Source organism: Camponotus vicinus, unplaced genomic scaffold (assembly GCF_025532165.1).
Source record: "Camponotus vicinus isolate PSW18456_S1 unplaced genomic scaffold, iyCamVici1.0 SCAF_10, whole genome shotgun sequence".
Taxonomy (NCBI): Eukaryota; Metazoa; Arthropoda; class Insecta; order Hymenoptera; family Formicidae; genus Camponotus; species Camponotus vicinus.
Window position 1 is genome coordinate 16,534,825 of NW_028141946.1, and position 18,835 is coordinate 16,553,659.

General features: G+C 38.0%; 1 protein-coding gene and 2 pseudogenes across 2 annotated transcripts; 2 read left to right on the forward strand and 1 right to left on the reverse strand.

The window, feature by feature from the left end:
• The first annotated feature begins 3,311 nt into the window (after positions 1–3,311).
• LOC145960161 (uncharacterized) lies at positions 3,312–5,591 on the forward strand (annotated as a pseudogene).
• A 37-nt stretch (positions 5,592–5,628) lies between these two features.
• Positions 5,629–6,873, forward strand: LOC145960655 (uncharacterized). Its single transcript, XM_083080272.1, has 4 exons — positions 5,629–5,775; positions 6,046–6,237; positions 6,389–6,564; positions 6,777–6,873. The coding sequence occupies exons 1-3, from the start codon at positions 5,767–5,769 to the stop codon at positions 6,503–6,505; spliced, it is 318 nt and encodes a 105-aa protein (XP_082936398.1). The 5' UTR covers positions 5,629–5,766; the 3' UTR covers positions 6,506–6,564; positions 6,777–6,873.
• A 2,866-nt stretch (positions 6,874–9,739) lies between these two features.
• On the reverse strand, positions 9,740–13,498 carry LOC145960653 (uncharacterized; annotated as a pseudogene). The gene is made up of 3 exons (XR_014435438.1): positions 13,152–13,498; positions 12,840–13,077; positions 9,740–12,770 (listed from the first exon to the last, which is right to left on the reverse strand). The product of XR_014435438.1 is annotated as an uncharacterized LOC145960653 (transcript).
• Positions 13,499–18,835: the final 5,337 nt, after the last annotated feature.

Consider the following 18,835-nt stretch of genomic DNA (forward strand, 5'->3'; position numbering starts at 1 on the left):
GTTCCGGTGCTGGAAATGAAGAATTCTCCTACGAGCCAACGTGGCCTCTCTTCAGCGAATTGTTATTCCTTAAGGATGTTATCAAACCTAGGAAGTAAGTACACTCACATTATGAATTCTTGACTTTAATTGTATATATAAATTTCCTTGACATCAGTGTTTATCTTTGCAGGACACAATCAAATGTCAGCAGAAAAAAGTTAAAATTGTGTGAAGACACACAAATCAGTGACAATCCTGTTCAAATTGTCATTCCGTCATCTATCATGCGCACTCCTAAAAACACTAGAGCAGTTATGTGGAGAGATAACCAAGTTGAGGAAAGTCAAATAGTAGAAAAAAGTCAAGTAATAGGAGAAAGCCAAGCAATAGAAGAAAGCCAAGTAATAGAAGAGAGTCAAGTAATGGAAGAAAGCCAAGTAGTAGAAGAAAGCCAATTAACAGAAGAAAATTTCTACTCGTGGAATGCACAAGAAGATACTTTCCAAGAAACAAATACAGCAGCTGCTGTATCATTAGATGATGATGTAATTTCAGTTTACTCGAATATGTCAACTACTGAGAGTCAGTCATCCACTGTTCCCCCACCTGATAAATTTTATACTAAAAAGAAAGCTGCGATAGAGCAAGTGCATGGGATAATTAAAAGCACTGCAACAAAAATAAATTCTGTATGTGATACTATTGGTATTAATTTAACACAACCTGCACGTGCTCCATCCATCGAAGAGGATCCTGCCTAAGTTTTAATTAAAAGTTTTTTGAAGAAAGTTCCTTCAAATATGAAGATTAAATGTCTTAGTGATATTATGGCAGTATTAGATAAATATTCAAATGTTGACTAAATATTTCTTTATGCAATATTTTTCAGAAAATTACGCCAAAGAATATAAAGTAAAATATTTTTGTTGATATAATTTAATATAAAATAGAATATTTTTGTTTATTGAAAGTTAATTTTTTGTTTATTTTTGTAATGTATGCTAAATGAAAGACATTTTTTTTATATGTGGAAGCATACAATTTTATTTTATTTAAACATTTTTATTTGTATTTAAAACTATTTATAAAAATATATAAATAGTATTATTTCTTACTATAGTATTATTTACTACTTCTAAAACAATTAACATAAAAATATGTAATGTAAATCTTTATTAAAATAAAAATAAGTAATGTCAAACTTTATTACAATTTTTATAAGTATTCTTATTGCGTTATAAATTATATTTATAGAATGCAAATAAATTCATACAGATAAAAACAGTTATTTTTTTTGTTTCTCCATTTCTGATTTTTTTGTATCTTATAATATTCCTATTTTAATTATTTTTTTAAAGAAATTAACATTGAATATTAATAGAAAATAGATTTAATAATTATTATTTAAAAATAAAATAATCCGGTAATGTACATATATGTATAGAATGTTCACTATAATCACTACTATTTTTATCATTTATATATACATGTATTTACATATATACAGTTACATATGTACATATATATACATATATTTATATATAGCCATATATTTACATATATACAGAGATAATATACAGAATCTGTCAGTATATATATCGTTCTTCTTTAGAAACTAATTTTTTATAAAATGATTTGCTCAATATATATTGAAATAATAAAAATAAGCTGTTACTGTTTTGTTCTTTACTTAATTTTCAAAAAATTAAGGAAAATCAGGAAGATTAATGTTGTAACCTCTGAATGCTCGCTGGTATTGCCATGTGACTTGAGCCTCCCCTATTTTAGTCACAAAATAATCCCGTAACACATTACGTTGGGCGCGTGCAGCAGCATCTGAGTTATTACTAGATAACCGACGAATATTTTGCACCAGATCACCCGTCTCCGTGTCCCCGCCATGCTCCTTCCAAAATCATACCTTCTGCTGTTTCTCTGTCCACCAATTGTGGTGGACAATATCTCCTGTAAGCTGGAGCAATTGCTCTTTCTCCTGCTATAACAAAATTGTGGAGACAGATTAAGGCCTTGACTAAGTGCTCAGCATTTTCTGGAGAACAACATAAGGATCTTGTAAGGATTCGCCACCTTGACACCAGGATGCCAAAAGCATTTTCAATGACCCGTCGTGCTCGTGACAATCGGTAGTTAAATACCCTTTCCTTGTCGTTTAACTGGACACGGGGATATGGGCGTAGCAGGTATTTTTTAAGGGGGAAAGCTTCATCACCTACAAGCGCATATTCCGTTGCTATTAATGTGCCTGGTAATTCCTTCTTCTGTGGTACATTAAGCAAGTTATTATCAAGAAGATAAGACATATCTGAGTGTGCCCAAACCCCACTATCACTGATACTACCGAATTGTCCTATATCTATCATTGTAAACTTGTAATTTGCATCACATGCAGCCATCAAAACTAATGAAAAGTATTTCTTATAATTTGAATATTGACTGCCAGAATTTGGGGGACATTGAATCCGAATGTGTTTATCATTCAATGCCCCAATGCAATTAGGGAATTGCCATTTTTGTATAAATTCGTCGGCAATACATTTCCATACTTCTTGTGTTGGTTGTGCCAAATAACGAGACTGCAACACATCCCATATGATGCGGCACACTTCAGGCACAATCTTGTATGCCGTTGATCTTCCAATTCTGAATTCAGCTTTTTTGGAAAACATGCTGTCCCCATGAGCTAAATACCTGATCAAAGTGAAAAAAAAACACATTAAGACTACGTATTAAACTGAAAGATGTGAATGAAGAACATGATTTATACTTACGATAGAGTCAAAACCAGCCTCAGCTCTGGATGTAATGAACGACGACGACTTCTTTTTAACAATCGAGAGCGAACGAGTTTATAAAGATCTCTAAATTGATGTGGTCACATTCTGGTCCAGTTGAAAAATTCTTCGTGATCTGTTTCTATTAGTTCACGAAAATAGATTAAATGGAAGCCTTTAGCACGCCGTATTTTTGCATTATTTATTGGCCGCACCCACCATCTTCTATTATTTGATTCACTGAGCAAACGGGTATATAGGGATAATAAATTTAAAAATTCTGAGCAAAGTTGCAGAAAAATTAATAGTTGCTGCAGATCCATTGTAAACAATCCTTGCGACTATTGTAGACACTTGTCTAACGACACATGCGACAAACTTTTCTGCGACACTACTACTTACGACATGCGACACAACCTTTGCGACTATTGTAGACGAGGCTTAAGACAATTTCGCATGTGTTAAGGCGTTCCCAGCCTGGAGACCTTTTCTAGTTGATCCTAGTTACTTTGGTTACTTCTTTTACTTTTGGTTTCCATGCATGTTCTGGGCCAGAGGGCGCCACGGGCTGTGTGTTTTTTTGGCGCGCCGGGGTGAGCAGAAGAGAACGGAGACCCTCTCACGTAAAGGTCGAGACTCAATAAAAAGGCGTTCTCGCGAAAGTCAGACTGGCTCATTTTTCTTTCCCAATCCCAGTAGCATCAAGAGTTATCAATACTTTAATTAATCATATATTATTTTACTCGCAGGCACACAATAATCGTCATTATATTGACTTCAACCTTGCTCTCCGGTACAAAAGCCATTATTGCGTACGATTGCGGAGGAACCTACCTCAACGTAACAACAGTCTCTCTACTTAGACCAGGTGAATGCGATCTAACTATAGACACACCAATAATTAACAATACATATATACAATTATTACAATTATCTAGTTATACTCACACCGAAATCATACAATGTAAAGTAGAAATTATACGAACCATATACTATTGCGGTATGCACTCTCATGTCTCTCTCGTACAAAACGGATACGCAAGCTACTTACAAGAAACTTCGCGTAGTAAATGCATTCAAATGCATAGAGAGGGACTACTTAAAATAGGAGACTCCAATATAATAGACGGGCTAAAACCTAATAACACTTATTATCGTAGTATCACTATGGCAGGAAAAATAAATGTAGACGGAACATGTAAGGGCGTCCAATATTCAGATTATTATGGTACAGGGGACGATGTAATCGTACAAGCAACTGTAAAAATTTCGTTAAAATCTTCATATATACCTGTAAAATTAATCGCAGGAAAGGTGATGCTAAAATCCGGTACTGTTTGCGATTTAAGTGAAAAAACTTGTATAGACTCGGACGATGGATATACCTTTTGGCAAAGTGTGCCTGTAACCGCTTGTGGGTTTGAGGCATATGACGTCTCATTTGAAGGAACCGCTACTAAATTCCAGGGTTCATTTGGAACACAACACACTACTATATTCACTGTAGAGACACAAGATACAACATTCTCTTTTCTGCAAGCACGTAAACATACTATTTGCGGATACACATTATTAGGAACTGAACATTCTAAATTATTTATTTTTGAAACTCAGAAAGGAAACACTTTTAAAACTAAATCAAAAACTGTCGTACAAAATCTGGACATGTTTGCCTATGTGAATTCGAAGTTTGTATATGTCGAAAGACATATAAGAAATCAAATAACTACTCTCTATCAAGATATTCTGCAAAGATGTGAATTGGAAAAGCGAGTAATCCAAAATACATTGTCACTGGCTGCGATACCACCTGACGAATTCGCATTTAGGCTTATGAAGACCCCCGGCTATATGGCAGTTGCTGCTGGTGAAGCAATTCACGTGATCAAATGCATACCTGTTGAAGTCACTATCCGCAAAACAAACACTTGTAATACAGAATTACCGATTACACTTAGGAACGCGTCATTATACATGACACCAAAATCGCGAATCATCACGAAACATCATTAGACACACCATTAGAGACTGTAATTCGTTACTTCCGATACTTTATAATATAGACGAAACATGGATGCAATTCAATCCGATGCCTTCTATGACAACATCACCGCGCGAAATCAAACCACTAACTAAACTTTCCTGGAAGTATTTGTCACCAAAATCCCTGGTTTCTAGCGGTATTTATTCTCAAGGAGATTTAGATGAATTAAGAGATCATATCATGTTTCCCGCCGAAAAGAGTGCCGTCTTATATACCATCGCTCGAGGCTTTACAGGACAATCAATTCCTTCAGACACAGTATCTTTAAAAAACTTATTAGATGAGAACTCCTTGAACAAAATTTACAATAGTGCTCTATCAAAAATTTGGAACGGCTTTACAGTTTTCGGTACGGCAACAGCCGGAGTCCTCGGAATATTCATATTTAAATTAATTAAAATCATATTTGACACTTTGATCCACGGATATGCGATACATACAGCGTATGGATGTAGCATATACTTGTTAGGAGCGATTTGGAGTTCTTTCACATATTTATTGTTATATCTTGCTAACAAAAATTCCAACCAACAACCACAAAGCGAAACGCGACGCAAAGATCTCTCTTCCACTCTTAATGCAACTGCACCTAATCCACAATCAGAAAACATATAAACACAGCCACAACCTATGCAAGCCATACCTGGGCACCTATTATGAAATTTTTATAATTTCGATCGGAAAGATGCGTTTCCGATTAGCGAGTTTCCGATCGTAATTCCGTCGATGTATTTGAGCTATTATAGATTTCGATCGGAATTGACATTCCGAGTGTTTTACTAGATACAAAATGAAAATAAGTAGAACAAATGGAACGTGCGAAACGGACTATTTCGACCAATCATAACAGAAGAAAAATATCTATATACATATGCTCTCGGTCCCGGGTCCAGAGTCGCCGTACTACATCAAAATTGGACGAAAAAGAAAGAAGAAGGCATCAGCAAAATGGCAAATGTAGGTAAAATATATTATTTTTATTTTAGAAATATTCTGTATATGAATTGACATTATTATAATAATGAAAAATATAATTTATAGACATATAAAAAATATTAAAACATATTACATTTATCCATTTTAAAAATATTCGATAAATAATAAGATAACCTTATACATGTTATTAAATATATTTTATATATATTATTTTATAATTACACTAAACATTATACAAATTTATTATTATTAAATATTGCTACATTTTTTTATTAATTTATTTTTTAATAGAAACGGAAGAAGACAACAATGGAGCAACGTTTATTAATGTTGCAATTTATGGAAGAGCATCGGGATTTTGCTCAAAACAGAATCTCAGGTTTGGATGCAAAAAAGGAGACAGCGCTTCTTTGGGAAGATTTAACAAATCGTTTAAATAGCACTAGTAATGGTGTAACAAAATCAACAGACAAATGGATTAAGGTATGGCTTGCATCATATTATGTATATAATGTATGTATAATATTAATTCGGATTCTCAGTGCTGTAGTAAGATTAAAAAAGAAATGCATAGTAACTTTGGACTATTTTGTATAAAAGATGATATTTTGACATAATGAAATCTGTTTTGCAGTCATGGAGAGATTGGCGGGTAGATGTAAAAAGTAAAGCAGCCAAGTTAAAAAGGTACGAGGTACAGGAGGAGGAGGTCCATCCCCAGCTCCTCTTCATGAAATCGAAGAGCGATTAATCGCTTTAATAGGAAAAGAAGCAGTAGAGGGCCATTCCAATATAATAGATCCTGCAGAGGTTAGTATTACTAATTGTAACTTGTTAACTATATATCTCTGTTCAAATAACATGTGTTATATCAATGTTTTTAAATACGCTTTATGATACATATTTTCTGTTTTCATTAATTTATTTACTTATTTCATTAATTTATTTACTTATTTTATCTATTATTGCTTATTTATTTATTACTTTTTTTCTATCTCTTATGTTACTATTTTTTTATTTAGCCGCATAGTGGAACAGAAAGCAATCTGCGATCCCTCTTAACTCAGCAAGAAAACCAACTACCATTTCCTAATTCGCAATCTACATCTACAGCTTCATCTTCAATTACTATATATATACATAAATTGAAAAAAAAATTTTATAATAATTGTATTTATAATTATATATACAATATTATATATATCAATTGTAGAATAATATGTACAAGAAAAACTATAGATATATAATTTAAAAATAACTAAAAAATATTAAAAATTTTTTGTATTTACCATTGTGTCAAAATTTAATTTAAATTCAGTTTAGCAGAATGAATATTAATAAAATATCATAATTTTATAAAAATAACGTAACCTTTATTACTCGCCCACTTCGTAAAAACACTCGTTTCGGTTACTTTTCGAAGCATTCATTAATTTCTTTAACTTTATTCCGATCGAAATCATCTTTTCGCTTGCTCGCGAGCTGTCGATAACTTTCCGATCGTTTCGGATTCAATCCGAGTGTCCATAATAAGACATCTAGGGGAAAACTAAATTATTCCGATCGGAAACGTTTCCGAACAGTTTCATAATACGTACCCTGTAGTTTATTCTTTTCGGGACTTAAGAACGAAATTAGATGGAAGTGAACAAATCCCTCAATAAAATTATATCGGTATTTGTTTCTTAAGGAGGGTGGTGTGACGTCCCGACCAATAATTTTCTTCTTTTACCATATAAGTGGATTCCTTCTTTACCTTATTAAAATTTGTGCAATTCCATCTAATTACAAAAGAGCAAGATTGAAGGAAATATCATCTTTTGTTAGCATTAGCATCATAATTACATTTATCCTTAATTATATATTAATTAATTTTAATTATATTTTAATTATTTTCTATTATATTTTAATTAATTATTTATTTTAACCAAATTTATTAGAGTTATAGTATTAATTTTATAAGGATACTCATATAAAAAGAATTATAAGTTCATCAACGAATAATGCATTGTACAAGGGAACGATATTGAAACGCCTTTAAGATTCGAGCGCTTTTATCTTTTATCTATTATGGAATGTAAATCATAATTATAGATAACGACCGTCGTTATTCCCTCGTTATGACATCATTTGTAAATTTTCGGTTAATTAAATATTCCACTTAAGTAATATCGAAATTAGGTAATAAGAGCAAAATTCAAAATTGTACATAGCCGAATTTGGAAAAAGGAACTAAGCCTGTAATAGAATTGTAAAATTATTAAGAGGATTCGTTCATATATTTCACACGGCGACTTGCTCTCGCTAATCAGCTAATATCCGCATACCAAGCTCTGGCCGATCGATATTCCAACGGACAAAGAAGATGACGAAATTTGCCTTATCTAATCCCCCACCAAATCGTACTAAGGAGGACCAGCGTCTACCGGCATTGTCACGGAGAACCAGAAGTTTTTTCTCCGGCTTACAGTCAAGACGTACTCTGATTTTCGCTGATTGTTCACTGCATTATTCACTGACTTGATTGTAACTACTTATACACTTTTATTCTATACAATATAAATGTATAGTTAATTGGAAAGTTCTACGAGAGATTTTATTGAGAACCACTCTTTACCGCCGAATTTTGAAATCCATTATCCATTGGAAAATTCACACTGCGGGATCTTTGAATTTCGAGCGATACTTCTGACAGATCTAGAAGGAAGGAAGAATATTATATATTCTCCTAGTAAGTAAGGGATAATTAGAAACTAGGTGAGTTAAAATTATTTTAATCCTTTTTCTATCATATAATTATTATAATTAATATCTTTAATTTAATTTCCATTGGATTATTTAACATAACTTTGTCATTATTACTTTACTTGATATAATTATATTGTAAGATTCATAATTATTACTATAATTTATAATTATTATTTCGATTTATAATTATTAATTATCCTATTATTTGAGTTCATTATCATTATTTGATTATTATCGTTTATTAATAAATGAAATGATTGAGTTAATAATATTTATATTAATATTGATTATTTTAATTTTATTCATTCTTTCGACATTACTTTATGATCAATTGCGTTTTCTTATTTAATCTAATCATTTAGTTATACTATATTATTTTATTTTATCTATTTTATTCTGTTTATCCTCATTTGGAATATAATTTTAAATTTGATAATAGATCTCCCTCATCCCCAGTAAACCCGGTGAATGAAGGGTGACTGAAAAATACGGGAGGCATTAGAATAAAATAATTAAGTTACCCATCTCGGTATTGTAGTTTTCTATTATTTTGTAACCGGGACGTAACACTCCCATCCCTTGCGTCTCTCTCTCTCTCTCTTGCGCTAGTTGTAAGTATAGCGATATCGTTCTCTCTCGCACGCGTTGTTCTTGCGCTATTATCGTTCTCTCTTTCGTACGCGCTATCGTTCTCTCTCTCACTCGCGTTGTTCTTACAATATCGTTCTCTCTCGCACGCGTTGTTCTCGCGCTATTATCGTTCTCTCTTTCGTACGCGCTATCGTTCTCTCTCTCACTCGCGTTGTTCTTGCAATATCGTTCTCTCTCGCACGCGTTGTTCTCGCGCTATTATCGTTCTAAGTCTCGCGATATTATAGTTCTCTCTCGTACGCGTTGTTCTCGCGCTATTGTCGTTCTCTCTCTTTCATATGCTCGTCGCTCACTTACCTTTGCGTCGTCCTTCTCACGCCATCTTACATTGCGCCATCCTTGTCGCACGTTGATGTCATCTTTGTCGCACTGTCCTCTTCACACACTTAGCGCTATCCTTTTCCCACATGTAGCGCTGTCCTTTTCCCACACGTAGCACTATCCTTCTCACACCACTGTCTTCTTTCCGCGGATCCCCCTTCTCCTCGCAGACCCCCTCGTCCATCGCTCGCGCCGCGGATCCCCCCTTCCCCGCGCGGACCCTCTCATCCATCGCTCGCGCCGCGGATCCCCCCCTTCCCCGCGCGTGACGTCATTCACCGCGCGCCGCAATTCCTCCTTCCCCCGCGCGTGACGTCATTCCCCCCGCGCCGCGGTTCCCCTCGCGCCTCACCTCCCTGAGAGGACCTGAATTAGAACCGGCGTTGTATACCTACTACTGTGTGTATGTGTGTCCTATACGTTTCCTATATCAGCGATTAGTTTTATACATACTCTTCCTATATTAAAGACTAACTTTTTATCGCGCGTACGCCGATTGATCGCCTACCTCGAAAATAAGTGTCAACGTTCTTTCGTATCGCTCGCACGCGGTTAGACGCGTTCTCCGGCACTTCCTCCGACACTTCCTCCGGAGCAATCGCGAATTTATCGTACCGCATTATATTATCGCGTTAGCCTTCGATGCGAATGTAATACCTAACAATAGCAACATCACGCTGTAGTTATATATATATTAACGCTAAGGGATTGTTTTCCCCACAACGAGTTTGGAATTCGTACAATTAAGACCCGTATAGTGAGAGTGATGGACGACTCCGCATTTAACAGAATCCTCACGACCTGCGCGGCCTCCAAGTGGGCGAACATGTGGAAAATTGTTTACTTAAGACGATTGATAGACGCTACATTGAATATAGCGGTAGTATGGAATGTGAGCGATTTTTATTCTCACACCTTTAAAAATATGCGATACTTAATCGTGCGACAATTTTATTAGTTCGACGAGGAAGTGGAAATAAAGGAGTTCATAAATATACAACGTCGGCGCTGGCTGCAGAGGCAGAGACGTACGCGACGGAAATTCATAGATATATTGTGGGCCGACAAACCTGTGTATTGCAAATGGGAGAGATACAACGAGTTTCTCTTCATGGATATCTTTCGCTTGAGAAGATTGTTCGATATGGAACCCATCCGCCCCCCTCCACGCGCACTTCGTGTCCGAAGAATCGGATGACGACGACGAATCGCCGATACGGTGGCGGAGCGGCTGCAGCATGAGCTCCGTCAGCTCCGTAGACGTTTAATCGGGGTGTTATGTCCGGTGGACTCCACGATTCTTTTCTTTCCTCGAAACGATTTCGTGGAAGAAAGAAATCAAGGATCGACTTGCATTTGGAATGCAAAGCGATTCTTCTTAGGAATAAAGATAGCGTTTAGAAGAACGCAACCTAACCCGCGGGTATAGCCATTAAACTTTAACAAATCTAATTCAGAGAATGGCCAGTCAAGATAGCACTAACGGAACACTAGATAAACTCTTGAATTAAGAGACGCGAAATTATTATAAGAAATTCCAACAGCCGTATTCATTCGTATAGTTTACTCTTGAAACCGCTCTATCTCAGGGATTATTAAAACAAAGATCCGCTGGTCCTCGGGAGAGTGACAAATAATAAATGTAAAACAAACCTTTCGAAATTGATAGTGCACGTGCGCTCATTCGACAGGCCATCCTCAAGCGTTCTCCGAATCGCCAAATCATCAAGCGATAAGATAATCAGCTCACTCCCACTCTCTACTGGATGGAGCTAAGTCTCGAGCCAAAGGGCTTAACCAATTAAAATCTTAAGAGACCCCTCTTCTCCTAAAAATCAAGCTCCTTGAACTTAGGAAGGGAGTAATAGAAATTATTTTCTTCGCCTAAAAAGATTCCCCACCATCCAACAGGGAGGAGGAGTAAAAACCTTAAAACTCGCGAGCCGAAGGCGCGGACACATAGTTTGTTTTAAAGATATTACGCCAGCTCTTCCGTGCAGCACAGAATATTTTTCTAAATTCCGACCTCCAGTATCTATCAGTGAACGAACTCTCTCTGCTAAATTTCACTAATCATTTTCGATAAGTAAATGAAGTGAAGTGAGAGAGAAGTAAGTAAGTGAACACGTTGGACCAACTGAGCATTCCATTCATCATCAACCAGCAGCCTTATGCGCAAATGCAGCTTTTATAGAGCAAAGTTGCATTTGCGCATAATGTGATTGATCAATCGATGAATAAAAAAACTCGCCTATATAAAAAATAGTTTAATACATTAATATAACATTATAATTTATATATATTATAGGTTGTGTAAGTATATATTTTATATGTAAAACATGCAAGTACTATATTGAAGTGTGCAATAATATTGCCAAATTCAGTTGTGATTTTTATTTAGCAATCTTATATCTATAATAAAACTGCAACGAGTACTTTATTTGTATTTTTCGAATTTTTGCGAAATTTCTTTACATAACCGAACAGAAAGCGTATTAAAAATAAAGTTAAAAAAAATTTCACGCGCATGTGAATTAATCCTACTTAAAATGTACTAAGCTATTCCATCATCGCTCAAATTAAAGGGATTGTTTTAGTTACGATTATATTGCCAGGGAACAGCTCCTTCTCCAGTGAAAAAAATCACAAAATTCTTCCCTAATGGTTATGGCAAATCGGCTACTGTTATGGTTACCGTAAACAATAACATCTTGGAGTGCCGAATACCCTACTTCTTGTCTCCAAGATGCAGAACCGTTAGGATCATATTGATCAACCATATTTGGTGGAATATACTCATTTGTATCGTCACGCTTCCGTAGCCAATTATGAAGACATATGATGGCCTTAATCATGTGAATTGTGTTATCAACAGTAGCATCGATGGGTCTTTTCAGAATTCTCCACTGGCTGACCAATATTCCGAAGGAATTTTCAATAGTTCTTCGAGCACGGCTGAGACGATAGTTAAAAATGCTCCGATCTTGGCTAAGACCTCCTCTTCCAGGATACGGCCGAAGTAAATAATCACTTAGTTGAAATGCTTCGTCGCCGACAAGAACATACGACAAAGGCATTCCATCGATCGTCAGCCGTTTTGGTTTCGGTAGATTTATTTGTCTCTCATTGAATTTTTGGCCCATTATCGAATCCCTAAAAATTCCGCCATCACTACGACGGCCATAGGCACCTATTTCAACTAATGTGAATATGTAATTGGCATCACAGATTTCCAACAATACAATGCTGTGAGCATTTTTATAGTTGAAATATGTGGAGCCAGCATTCTCAGGACACTACAAAAAAATATTATTATTTACCGATGCAATTTATCATTCATTAAACCCTTTAATATTTCTACATACCTTAATTAATATATGTTTCCCATCAATAGCACCTATACAATGATTGAACTGCCATTGGTTTTCAAACTCTCGAGCAATGTTTAACCAGTCTGTTGTTTTCAATGGAAACGGCAGTACTTCCTTGCTGAGACAATTCCAAAGGGCTTCGCATGTTTCCCCAATAATGTTACTTGCTGTAGTAAACCCAACAAGATACTGATAGGCAGTCGAAATCATGCAGTCACCTGTTGCCAAGTATCTGCATATAATTCATTAGTTTTAACAATGTAGACAATCGAAAATAATGAATTAAAATTGCTATAAGAAACTTACCTCAATGTCATAGCCAATCGTGCTGCAGCAGGTACAAGATTTCTTGTTATATTCTCCTTAGAAATAAGAGACCCAACCAAACTAAGCAGTTCCTCGAATTGACTTGTTGACATACGTAAATACTTTTTGAACATGTCTTCGTCCAAAGAAAGTGTAGGAAATATGGCTTCGTAAAAGCCATGAATCTGTCGCAGTTGAAATAATGGACGAACCCAAAAACTTTTTTTTTTATAAGGTCTCTTTCTTCTTTCTCGTTATTTCATTAATGATAAGAGCTACCGCAACTCTTTTTAGCCTCAATTTCTTTTTGTTTTCTCTGTCAATAATTCTCTGGCACTCAACAATCCACGCCTCATATTTGTATGCACTAAACATTGCACGTGTTGTCACTTACTGCACTCAAAATATCACTTGAAAGTAATTTTTTATTACAGAATATTATATTGTTTGTTTCATATACTATCAAAGATGCGCTAAGTGATAAACAAGTCGATAATACGGATACAGACTCCGCAAACGCTCAAACAAGCATGGACGCTGGCTGTTTGACGCTATTGCCTCCTCCACAGATAGAGCGTCAAATGTAGTCACGTGACCAGATTTGACGCTAAAAATGAGCGTCGAGCGTCTGCATGAAATTGTACCTTTAGGATTATGCTCGTATTTCAGAAAGTTTGTTGAAAATTTTTCAATAATAGCGAAGCCTTTGTACGATTTGACGAGAAAAGATGCCGTCTTCAAGTTTGAAGAAACGGAAAGACAAGCGTTCGAGACGCTTAAAGATCGATTAATAGACGCACCTATTCTGAATCTACTCCCCGCGAGACGAAACGGAGCATTGTGACGCGAGTGCAGCGGGTTTCGGAGCGATATTCTTGCAAAAGAAGGCAGATCGGAAGCTGCATCCAGTATTTTATTTTTCTAAGAGGACGACCGAAGTCGAGTCAAAATATCATAGCTTCGAGCTCGAAACTTTGGCGATAATTTATGCACTCCGCCGGTTCAGAACGTATTTGCTCGGGTTAAAATTCAAAATTGTTACGGACTGTCAAGCATTAAGTTTAACGTTAAATAAAAAGAAGACCAACCCTCGTATCGCACGATGGGTTTTAGAAATGCAAAATTATGATTATACTCTTGAGCATAGAGCAGGTTCGCGAATGCTACATATAGATGCATTAAGCCGGCAGATATTTGTAGTCGAGAACAACTCTTTCGACAGGAATCTCGCGTTATGTCAGAACGACGATCCGGTGATTAAGAAGATCCGACAGTTAGAAATACTTTAGTTTACATAAGTTACGGCGCCCTATTAATCGGGACGATTAATGGTCAGGCTGGCCGAACTGTAAGGCTTTGGCGCCAGGCGGACACGTCGCCGGTACTTGAACCTGATACGTCTCGAGCTGTCTTATGCCTTATGCAGGCGTTATGCAGTAAGGGCAGAGTCGTACGTTAGCTCTCGACCAAGACGGTTTCTCGGCCGGTCGCCGATGTCTGCGCGCCTTTTACCTTTATACATTGTGTCAATTCTTAAATAAAGACAATCCAACAGACACCTTACATATTACTTCATCATCAGTAATCAACAATTAAGAACAGTTTAAATTTAAGGATATAAACGGGCTACTATTCTGTCTAAGTTTCAAGTATCTTTTCCCAATGACAACGGTAATATAGTTAACGGTAATTAGTTAGCAACACCTCTTAACGCTATTTTAAACACCCTCATTCACCGTTGAATTATTATTAGTGCCGGGCCACTGTAAACGCCGAGCGCGGTTGCGGCGCCAGAATCGTTGGAATCAGACGCTCAAAAAGAAATTGGCCAAGAGAACCATACCCCTTGTTCCGAACCCAACCCCGAATAATAGTATAGAAACAGAAAACTTAACGGACTCCCCATCTACGCCACACAACAATAGTAATAATATTACCAATCATAGTAATAATAGTAGCAATAGAAATAATATTACCAATCATAGTAATAATAGTAGCAATAGAAATAATATTACCAATCATAGTAATAATAGTAGCAATAGAAATAATATTACCAATCATAGTAATAATAGTAGCAATAGAAATAATATTACCAATCATAGTAATAATAGTAATAATATTAGCGATATTACCAATAATAGCGACAATAGTAATAATAGTAATAATAGTTTACGAAATCTCGACTTACTCGACACTTCCCCACCTCCTAGCTACTCTCCAGTCTCCTTTCCCGAACCCCCTCGTTCCCCCTCACCTGTCCAGGAGCGTACCCCTCTCATACCCGTCATCACCCTTGATTCAGACCCTCTTTCCCCTTCCACCTCCTCAGAGTTTTCTGAATTCGGCGAGGCTCTGGAAGATTTTGCGAGAGATCTTCCCGACCTTGAAGAGGATTCCAACGACTTCGACTTCCCTCCCGATTCCCCGTCGGGACATCCTAACAGTCCCGAAACTCCTGAACCTCCTCCTTCTCACCCTTTAAGTTATTTCTTATCTCAGTTTCCCCTCCTCGACTTCCCCATTCCCGAAGGATCTTTCCGCGTGGGTGCCGGTACTGTGGACCACGAGGAGTTCCTTCACTATCTAACTACTGCCCCTTCCAATGCTATAATTGCTTGGTATCTCCCTGGCTCCCACCTTCCACTAGGCGTTTCTATTCAAGCCCTGTGGAAGAAATTCCCTCCGTCCACTATCCAATTTGAAAATCCTTGACCCTTTGTCTCCTTCCCCCCCTTTTTTTCTTCCCCACCTATAATACACATGTTTAGATAGGAAATTTTAAATTAAAAGGAAACAAATTTGTAATAATCTCCAGCCAGGATTAATTACTTAAGGTTAGATTTCCCACCTTTTATCCTGGCTGACGTCCTCCGAACTTATGTAACACCCGCGGAAATTTCATCACATATACAATACAACACACATAAAATTTTCAATTATATTTTGTATTTAAAAAAAAAAGATTTTTATGTAACTCTGTAAATATGTTTCATATCGCTCAAACAACTGATTAATGAATAAATGGTAATTTACGATAAAATCTTCATTTAATTTTGCTACCCGTTCTCATTCCCTCAATCTCGAAATCACACAAGGTCCCGTCCCGAGTAAAAGAGATACGATTCTCTTACCGAAAAGGGACCGACGAGCGTAACGGCCTAGGACACTCACAGAGTTAAAGGGACCATTCTGGTCACTGACCTGTGCCAGGCCCCTGACAATGCGCTCGACCCGATCTGTACACACGCCGCAAAGTGTGTCACCGGGTAAATAGGTTGCGTCCTTCCAGATGGCCCGACCGTTCGAGGGTCTGGACGTAACAGGGGTACGTATCTCTTTTCGCCTAACGCGCTTCGACGACGCGCGTTCTCTCTCTCATTCCGCGTATTTCAATACGATCTAAGTAGGTGTAGTATGTTGGTTCTAACTCACTTTTCCCATTAGCGCGAGAGAGACCTCTTGAAGAGGAAGGGAGATAGAAAGATATCTGAGGGACGTTGTGACGCCTGCGCGGGCGAGTAAGGGGAGTAAGTAGGGCGAGGAGAGCCGCTCGCCGTCGGGTGGGTAAACGGGCGAGTCGCGACGTCACAGGGGGGGAGTAAGTAGGGCGAGGGGAGCCGCTCGCCGTCGGGTGGGTCGACGGGTGCGAGTCGCGACGTCGTCGCGCGGTGGCGTCGCGGGCGCGGAGCGTCCCTGGTTACCGCGGGCGCGGAGCGTCCCTGGTTACCGCGGCGCGGACGTTCTTTCCCGCCGGTTCGTTAGCGCGCGCGCTGGTTATCGCGGCGCCGCGGAGCGTCCCTGGTTACCGCCGCCGCTACCGCGCTCTTCGACGACGAGCGGCGAGCGTTTTTTTTCCCGCCGGTTCGTTAGCGCGTGCGAGAGAGAGAGAGCTTTGTTCCACGAGTTCCGCTATTATTCTTCTTTCCTCTTCTTCCTCTCTTCTTCGTCTCTCCTCGTATTGAATGTTCTCTATTTCTGATACTTCCTCGTATAGATCTTGCATCTCGAAGAGGCCTCGTAGATTGAAGATGTCGTGGTACCTCCATTCGTTTATCTCGTTATCTTGGCGGCTTTCCGGAGTGTCGCCCCATTCCTCCTCGAGATCGTGTCGCGCGTTCCATCGCTCCGCTCGTATCTCGCGCCGATGTTCGATATTCATGAATTTCGGAATTTCAATGTCGACGGAGGACTTTAAAAATGATATATATTATATACGCGCGTATATTTTTTTTCGTACAAAAAAAACGTGTTCGAAAATTTTCGCGCCGCTTGTCTGGAGAGTTACGATTTAGATCCCGCGTATTATTTCACGTTGCCGGGATACACGTGGGATGCGATGCTGAAATACAGCGGAATCCGTTTCGAGCTACTCACCGATATTGACATGATGATGTTTGTGGAGCGCGGAATATGCGGCGATCTCAGTCAGTGTTCGAATAGGTACGCTCGCGCGAATAACAAATACATGAGCGCGTTCGATTCGTCGCAACCGTCGATCTATCTTATGTATTTAGATATTAATAATTTGTACGGTTGGGCAATGTGTCAATCGTTACCCTATAAGCAATTCGAGTGGGTTAGAGATTTTGAGAATCTCGATGTAAATTCTATAGCGGAGGATTCGCCCGTTGGTTATATTCTGGAGGTCGATCTAGATTATCCGACTAATGCGCACGACACTCACGCCGATTTACCATTTTGTCCGATACGCGACACGCCGCCCGGAAAGCGGCAGAGCAAGCTTCTAGCTACGCTATACGATAAGCGTCGATACGTCACGCATTATCGTAATTTGCAGCAGTGCATTCGTCACGGTCTGCATTTGACAAAGATTCATCGAGCATTGCGTTTTTTACAGTCGCCGTGGTTACGCGGATACGTGGAATTTAATACGCGTTTACGTACTAATGCGAGTAACGATTTTGAGAAAAATTTATACAAGTTGATGAACAACGCCGTCTTCGGTAAAACTATGGAGAACGTGCGTAATCGCGTGGATGTTAGACTTGTGACTAAATGGGATGGGCGATATGGAGCCGAAGCGTTGATCTCTAAACCGAATTTTCACAGTAGAAGCGTATTCTCGGAGACTCTTATGGCTGTGGAATTGCGTAAATTGGAAGCGAAAATTAACAAACCGATTTACGTCGGCATGTCTATTCTCGATATATCTAAGATTCGCTTGTATGCTTTTCACTACGAATACATGTTACCGCTCTACGGCGATAAGTGTAGAATATTATATACCGATACGGATAGTTTCGTGTATAGTATCGAATGCGAAGACGCGTACGAACAAATGAGATACGACATTGATAAATTCGATACGAGCGATTATGTCGACAACAATCCTTACGGTATGCCGCGCGCGAATAAGAAGGTTCTCGATTTGATGAAAGATGAGAATAACGGCGCTCTCATGTTAGAATTCGTAGGACTCAGAGCGAAAATGTATGCGTTGCGAGTCGAGGGTAAAAGCGATACTAAAAAGAGTAAAGGAGTGAAGAGAGGCGTCGTTGCGAAAACGTTGACATTTGACGATTATACGCGCTGTTTGAGACGTGAGATCGAAATGATTCGTGAACAGTCGTGTTTGAGATCGAAATTACACGAGATGTATACTGTCCGCGAGACGAAAATTGCGCTCAGCCCGTATGACGATAAACGTTGTTATACCCGATTCA